General features: G+C 41.5%; 1 protein-coding gene across 1 annotated transcript; it reads right to left on the reverse strand.

Moving 5' to 3' along the window:
• Positions 1-5175, reverse strand: calm2a (calmodulin 2a (phosphorylase kinase, delta)). The gene is made up of 6 exons (XM_030770390.1): positions 5099-5175; positions 4335-4365; positions 1624-1767; positions 1389-1495; positions 1117-1252; positions 1-910 (listed from the first exon to the last, which is right to left on the reverse strand). Exons 1-6 carry the CDS (start codon positions 5099-5101, stop codon positions 882-884), a joined length of 450 nt encoding a protein of 149 aa, XP_030626250.1. The 5' UTR covers positions 5102-5175; the 3' UTR covers positions 1-881.
• Between the last annotated feature and the right edge of the window lie 3494 nt (positions 5176-8669).

Below are 8669 nucleotides of genomic sequence, written 5' to 3' on the forward strand. Positions count from 1 at the left end.
TAGAGTTGTAAACATTTTGATTTATTTAAGTTTTCCATATGTGTTGTTTGAAACCACAAATCGGCTTTGGGATGTGGTATGGTCAACAAAGAATTTAAAAAGGCATTGAGGGGTTAAAAATGCTTTTCAAACTAAAAGAAACTTTTCTTCAATTTGGGTTAACTATAATTTTTTTTTCTTTTTTTGAAAACAAAATGAAAAGAAAAAAAAAAAAAAAATGTACAACTTGGAATGGATTATTTGAGGCATGGTGATGCCATTAAGCTGTTTTAAAAAAAGGAAAAAAGAAAAAAGAAATGAAAAAGAAGGAAGTGAATAATACATTAAAAAGCATTGTAAGATTCAAACAACTTCTCAGTTAAAGAACAGCAGATACAAAAAGAGTTTATGTACGAGTATCCAGAAGATACATCCGTGTCTTTCTTTTTTTTCTTTTTTTTGCAGTAGTGCAATTCTGAGAAATTTCATATATATATATAATTATACTTTGTCCGTAGTCCATGCAGAGTTACTCCTCTACATTGTTGCCGTGCCAACATCACTGCCAAGTGACAACCAGCTGGCAGGTCTCCACTCTTGCCACGCTTCGGGGGGGGGCAGACAGGCGTGCCGTGCAGGTCTGTGCGCCACAAACCCCCCCTTTCGCCGTAACAAGCACCTGATCGTGTAACTGCACCGCCACTCCAAAAAACACGATGACAGCAAAAGAACAGGACATGAGGACTTGGATCCTATGCAGTTTACATGCAGTTCCTTTGGACAGCTGGAGGGAGGGGAGGGAGGGGGGAAGGGGGGGCTTAACGTATTACAGATAAATTAAAACAGAAAAAAAGGCAAATTATTTATAGAAGAAAGAGAGAGAAAGGATCTGTACAAGGCCTTCACTTCGCCGTCATCATCTGTACAAACTCTGTAGAAGGAAACACAAAAGAAGCACACTAAGTTGTTGCTTTGAACGGCAAATAAAGATACTATTTTTTTTTCTGCTCAGAAACTCTGATGTCTAATGCGTAATGAAATACTTCAGTATCAAATACGTCAATACTAGCGCTGCCCTTCCAAATAATTTGTCTGGTGAAAAGAAAATGAACGTGACAATGAAGATTAAGGTCTCACCTTCATAGTTCACCTGACCATCTCCATCGATGTCAGCTTCTCTGATCATCTCATCCACTTCCTCATCGGTTAGCTTCTCCCCAAGGTTTGTCATGACGTGACGCAACTCGGCGGCGCTGATGTAGCCGTTACCGTCCTGGGAAAGCAAACACCAGAGTCAGGCCTTCAAACGAATCATCAAACCATCAAAAACAAACATCACAAACCATCAAAAGGCCACGTCAGACTAAAAAGTTACCCCACCCACCCGCCCGCCGCTTATAGACCGTTACCTTATCAAAGACACGGAACGCTTCTCTGATCTCCTCTTCGCTGTCCGTGTCCTTCATCTTCCTGGCCATCATGGTAAGAAACTCAGGAAAGTCTATCGTCCCATTTCCTACGCAAAAGACGAGACTTTTCAGCATGCTTCTCATCTACACTTTATGTTAGACTGATGTTAAAATTGCTTTGTGTAAATAAATAAGTGAATGAATGGATGGATCTGTATGGCTGTATCTAACTAACCATCAGCGTCCACTTCATTGATCATGTCCTGAAGCTCAGCCTCCGTGGGGTTCTGGCCCAGTGACCGCATGACTGTACCAAGCTCTTTGGTGGTAATAGTGCCATCACCATCCTTGTCAAACAGTGAGAAAGCCTCTTTGAATTCTGCATCAAGATAAACGAAAAAGAGAAAACAAACCGCATTAAAACCCTCAGGTATAAGCCATACAGGATAAACAGGGAGGACCAGGTCCTGAACATGGATACAACACAAAATATACAGACATGTGTACCTGGGAGTACAGGCAAGTATTCCAAACAGAAAAAAAACAACCTCATAAATAAATTCAGCTGCCTTCCATTACTCACTAACTTCTCAGGAGCTGCTGTGAGATTTTATCCAAACACACCCAAAATAACCATGTTTAAACATATAATATGGTGGTGAAAACAAAGTGTTAGCATCAGAAAAAGGACGTCACAATTTCAGTGCATTGACCACAGCGCCCAGTCCGAAACATGGATGGTCAGAAATGGGCGCACAGCCCTCAGACATGACAGCAGGGCGAGTGGCTTGACCGTTGCTAGGCGAGCCTTGGGCTGCGAACATTAGCGAGATAAACCACAACAAGCCCTGGCAAAAAGACATCTTGTTGGGGTCATGGCAACCATGACCCATCCTCCAGCTCCAATGTCCACTGGTTATACTCGAGTAGTTCCTGGGCTACGGGGAAACACTGATAGAGGTAGATGCCAACGCACACACGCCCCTTGTTAAAACAGGATGTACATGCTTTCTGGGCTACTTTACAAATGTAAACACTCAACAACACCACTTCAAATGCCCCCTCGAATAAGAGAGGACACTCAGCTTGTGAGGAAATTTCTTAAACAACCCAACCCAACCTAAACTGTTTGGAATCAAAATATCAAGAAAAGCAAATCATGCTATATTTTTTGGTCCAACAACAACAGACAAAAGCCATGCATGCAACAGCAGCAAAATCTGTAAGATGTGAATGGTGGGTGGTTTTTGTAAAAACTGGCATGCTCCAACTACAGCAACTAGGGCTCATATAACGTAAAGAAAATCGAGCCATGCATCGTTTCCATGACACCCATCCCCCCCCAACCCCGCCCCATTGTGACACGTCCTTACATAAACTCTCTGTGCTCATGTCAGATCAATCTCGTGGAAACCCTCAACTGTAACCTCACACGGTCCCTATGCAAACCAGATACTGTGAAAGAGAGGACGTTTCTATGGAGATCGAGGATTGTGACATCACCCTGTCCCTATGGAGACCGACTACTGTGACCCAGGTGGCCACATGCACATCAGTCTCGGTGACCTAAATTGTTTCCCCGTCATGATCGTGCATTGTGACCAAAGAGGGCCTTCAATATTCAATACTGCATTCTCGCACCGTCCCCTTAGAGAAGTTACTCTGACCATAAACCAGTCTTTATGATATTGTCCCCATGCACGACTGTGACCTTACACCATACTACAGAGACACACACCACTGAGAAACACATGGTCCAAAGGGAACCAATATAGGTCACCTCATCATTTCTGTGGCAAATAAGCTCCCCAAACACATTTTTTTCCCTTAATATAAGAGAGACAGAACTGGATTTTGATGTCAGAAACCTCTGGAGGTGTGATCCAACAAGTCCACCATATTTCACACCTCAGAGGGGCTCTGGGTGGTATAAAAATAAATCATCTGTAAAAGTTAATTTTCAGATACGAGACAAGTGTGATCGTGCACAGGATTGAAGCGCTGACAAAAAAGGGCTGGGTGAGTACTTCCTGTTTAATACTAGCATAAAACGTCCATACATTAACCCTTACTGGTAAATACAATATCACTGTCAAATATTGTCAGTATTACTCCTAACCTGGCACTACGATGATCTGATGAATGTAGGACCATCAGACTAATAACAACATAACAATACGTCCCTTAACACAGCACACGAATAGCAGAGGAGATATGCTATTCATCGGCATCACAATAACGTTTTCCGCAGAGAAGTAATAGCCAACGTCAATTAAATAAATTATTCTTTGCTATTGCATAACCAACCTACTTATCAGTAGGACAAATATTCATTTGGAATCATTTAATCTAATGTACCTGACGACAAAACCCAAAACATTTTCAGACGGAAGAGAGTTAGTGGTATTAATATTTAGGGGACTAACCACGCCACCTTTAAACATCGCTGTTATGATGACACTACCACTGAAGTTGTGAAGATATGATATATTATTCTCTCTTCTAACATCGTTTTTGAAAGATCACGAGCACCTTTTGCCCCAAATAAAAATTGCTTACGGAAATAAAGGAATATTGCATTTCAGTCTGATACTATTGTATCTTTAAATCCAATGATTGGACAAATGTGATGTCACACAGACACACCCTGTTCTGGTTAACCACTCGTTTGAACAGTCCGCGGTGTCCTCACATTAGACTAAAATCGTTTGCAATAAAATGCAAATTATTTTCCGTAAGCGAGTCCTTTTTCGAATCAAGTGCCGAACGTTGCCGCGATCGCCGTCACAACAAGCTGTCCATTCATTTGAGAATTATATTGCCGGTCCGTCTTAGGGAAAGCCATAAAAGGGAAAAATATAAATCCAACCAAGGGGGTGGAGTGGGGAAACCACGGGAACCCACACCGCTGGCCATGTGCCAGTAGTACGAAAGGTAAAGTCTTACCGGCAATCTGCTCCTCTGTTAGTTGATCAGCCTGCAGAGAAAAAGTGAAAAGAAGAGAGCATTTTAACAGCTCTGTAAACAGCACGCGAACGCTGAGAGTGGAAGTGATGCATTTGATTCAACTCATTGACAACAACATCCGAATAGCCTATCCCACAGACGAGGGAACTGGATGCAGTAAAAGGCAGTGTTTCGCTGTCTCGAAAGTCATACCCTGAGAAATCTAAAGAGAATTCTAAATAAGTTTGTTTGTTTAGAAATGTCAATAACCACTCATTTCTATTCAAGCCACTAGGTTATAAGTTTCAAATGTTAGAGTCGGGAAGAATTCCGTCAGTTTAACAGAGGATGCTCAGTGACATGGTTATTGCAATGATAATCACAAACGTGCTTTTTGTTAGTTGCATTCTAATGTCAGTGTTCAAATGATGATTAAAAAATATGCTGTACATAGATCTGCCAGACCCTTCAACATAAACGTCAAGTTCTGATTTTGTGACACTACAAATTCAGACAAAAAGTTGTTTAAAACAGCAAAGAAGGGGGGGGGACTTTATATTAACACGACAATCGTTCAAAAGTATTACAGTAACACATGCCTAGTTTTACCGCAACACGCTCCACCTTACTGTGCCAGTTCAAAATGAATGGCAGCCTGCTTGTTGCAGTACATCTACAATCTGGGTAAACCAATATCATCTACTCAATACCCACTGTGTACATATATAGCAAATACAGTGTTGATAAATATGAATGAGACTTACCATTGCGTTGTTTAAGCGACTGTTGCTCTACAGGTACAACACTACACGGCTAGCAAACAAACAGGATGCAATCAAACAGGGTTTGACGCGCCTTTAATGGTCGGATGCAAACTCCTCCCCATTTTCTGTTCGTCCGCCGACTCACTTCCTTCCCAATAAAATAGCGTTCAGAAATACCCAATGCTTTTAGCATTTAAGTTCATAATAATGTGACGTATCACTTAAATATGCTTAATAAGTAAAATGTGTTACATTTACTCGCCATAAAAGATGGTAACTGTAGGTTTTAATTGGGAACTAACTTATTGCGGAGCAATACAATCTGCTGGTTTGTAAGTCGTCCAGTGCCGCACAGGACGTTGTAGTACTGAGAAGCTGTCTCTGATTGGTGCGTTTGTACCTGCAATGCGTCACTCTCTAAGACCTGCGCTGCGCTGCATTCCCGGCTAGACTATACGTTAAGAGCCTAAGGCACAACGTAGGTTTAACATAAGATGGTGTGCCGGCCTTCAAACAGCTCGTCGAAAACCATTGACAAACACTGAGAAATGCATATATTTAATTCCGTTTTGCGATTCAGGAGACCGCTCGGCTAAATTATGCTCATAGCTGTCCTTCTCTGCAGTCACTTGATAATATATGCGATTTATTGTCTTAATATTATTTAATTAGATGTGTTAATTTAGCTGTTATGACTGAAATTTCATATTTAATTTGACTTATTACAACACATACAGAGCTTTCTGTATAGCATTATTCCCTAGGCTGCCACTGGACTGCAGATGATTCCAACCATGCTTTATTTAATTAATTTGGTCGTCTTGTTGTGGGGCATGATCCATTTAATTCTTTATTAAATCAATAGGGTAGGGCCGGAGAGCAGGCTATGCAGAACGGCTCTTAGCTTTGCATACACATGGTGTGAGATCCTCCTGACCTTCAGTCTTGCATTATCTCATAAATTCAAGTAAATGCGTCATGATTACAGCTACCAAGAGAAAGGTTTGAAAGACAAGCTATCCAAACCTTCATTACACCCTGTGCCCATCACTAAAACATCCTCTGAGCTCCACATGGGTCCAACATAGTTGTTCAAGCAAAATACACAAAAATTTTTTTTTTTTTACCTCAGTTGAAATCTTTTCCAAATTTTATGGGTGTATGGGGACGAGTTGTGCATTTACTGAATCTTTTCACGTGAGTGAACGGAGCCTTTTATCTGTTTAAGTGTGATACGACCTAAGCGGGCTCTTCTAGAAACGTGTCAGATGTAGCATGGGGAGCAGCAAATCTGTCGGCCCGCTGTAGATCCGGTTGTGCCCATAGTGTTGGAGACGGAGGGTTCAAGGGATTTGATAGCCTGATTCTCTATGCATGGCTGCTCTGCTCTCTCCCACTTGCCACCTGTCTCTGGATCGAGCCCAGTGCACTCACAGGTGGGGAGAATGGAAACTGAGGTGTGAGGGCCAGAAAGAATCTTTTTTTTTTTTTTAGGCAGAACATAATAACAGACTTACTCCAGGTCTCAGGCGGTCCCTGACGGGTCAAGCTGGTGTCTGAAAGTTGAGGGAAATGGACTTGACAGACACATACGAACACGTGTCTGCTGACTTTTTTGATTTGTAGACTAAAGTGTCAGGTGGCTGTGGTGATATGAGCTGCTTGCTCGTTCTTATTTGACTTGTGAAAATGTTATCATTTATAAACATGTTTACTAAGATGGTCATTGAGGTATAACAATGTTCCCTTTTTATATTGGAATTAACTTCATTTCTGTTGGAATGTGTATCCTACTCCTCATTTGAGAAATGGAAACTCTGAAGTATAATCAAACACACGCACACGCACGTCCGTACACATGCAAGAATCAAAGCATCTATACACACATACAAACTGTTCTTTCATTCAAAGGTTGTTCTCACTGCCTATGAGTGCTTGTTTGATGTGTGCTGGGTAATAACTGCCTCTCTGTAAGCTTAACACTTGATTCTAGCTGCTGCCTAATCTGCAACACACTGGAGTCTATTCACACAGATCTGTTTTTTCAACTCAGGATTTTAACTCATGAAAGAGATTATGTAATGCAGAGAAGGGAAAGACCATGCAAGACAAATATCATAGCTATCACAAAGGGAAGAGAAGCCAAGGAATGGCAAAGTATGAATGCATATACTGGGCGGAACATACATTTGTCAAGTTCAAATTTATATGAATATGCGTGTGTCTTTGACCAAAATGTACATGTACCGACCTCTATACTGTTCTAAAGCAATGTTGAGTGAAATGTAACCCAGCAATGACATAATATCTGTTCAGCATTTTCCTTTCTATTTCTCTTATCTTTGGTCTCATTACTTTAAGTGCAGTTTGTAGCGTTTATTATGGGGCGTGACCATGCCCCTTGATCCTCAATCTTACTCTTGGGAGTTGCTCCAGGTTAAAGGTGACCTTGTGTTAGAGATTAATGAGAAAAAATGGTTCGAGGAAATTGTCCTTGTGAAGTTTAAATTCAGTCTCTTTGATGAGGCCCTTGAGTCTGTTTGGTATGTTAGGAGCCCTCTGAGCCATAGATATACGTATTTGTTGTCGTATGTATGTGTTGTAACCTTGTGCTTACGATTTGTATGTGCTGTATTGTGTGTACTCCTTAGGTGTTTGTGAGAGGTCAAAGGTTGTGTGTGCGTGCGTCTTACAATAGGTGCTTTTTATAGACTGAGCATAAGACCATTATGAAAGGGCTTTTTGTGGATGTCAAGAAAGTCCTTTCTGTATTCTGCACTGCTGTAGAACGTCTGTTCAGTGTGTGTGTGTGTGTGTGTGTGTGAGGGAGAGAGAGAGAGAGGGAGGGAGAGAGAGAGAGCTGCAAAAGCACATGAATGTCTATGGCATCACATTGCTATTTATAGATTAAGTGAGGTAAATGAGAGCACATACATGTGGGTGTTAGGTGTGACAGTGAGCAAGCCTACATTTGAGTCTCCACTTTAATCTCTGTATGGGTTCTATCTCTGAAATGATTCACTCTCTTCTCCTCTTGTAGCTTGTTTATCATCTCTCTTTCTTTCTCTCTCTCTCTCTCTGCTTTCTGCTGTCCTGTTAAGCACATCTGATTGTGTCAGTATACAAGGGAACATGTGCTTATCTGCTCCAAAACATTCCAGAACAGTCCTGATGAAAAACCACCATGGTATCTTCATCACACACCCAAAGGGCATGTGGTTAATCAAAAGCATGCCTCTAAACTTGGCTGTTGGGTGAGGCTAAAGTCCACATGTGTAACGAACATAATCTCATGGTGGAAACGACAGACTTGTCGTTTTCTAAGAAGCTTTATGAAGTGGAGAGTTGGCCGGTTTACTCTGCCAGCTTTTCTGTTCACTTCAGGAGGTGTTCTCAAAGTGAAGTGAAGTGTCCTTTTTTCCCTGGGGAGTGAATGAGTGAGGCCTGTCATGTGCTTAGGCAGGTACCTGGGGTGTAGATGTTTACCTGTGTAACTGGAGGTTGTGTCATCTTTAATGTATGAGACCTAACAATGCAGAGGTAGTGGGTCGGCTTTCAGGAAAAGGAACGT

This window comes from Chanos chanos, chromosome 4, assembly GCF_902362185.1.
Source record: "Chanos chanos chromosome 4, fChaCha1.1, whole genome shotgun sequence".
Taxonomy (NCBI): Eukaryota; Metazoa; Chordata; class Actinopteri; order Gonorynchiformes; family Chanidae; genus Chanos; species Chanos chanos.

Coding starts and splice junctions, on each gene's coding strand:
- calm2a (XM_030770390.1), bottom strand. Junction 1,253..1,388: donor CGTTCCGTGTCTTTGATAAG/GTAACGGTCTAT, acceptor TTGCTTTCCCAG/GACGGTAACGGCTACATCAG. Junction 911..1,116: donor TGGTCAGGTGAACTATGAAG/GTGAGACCTTAA, acceptor TTCCTTCTACAG/AGTTTGTACAGATGATGACG.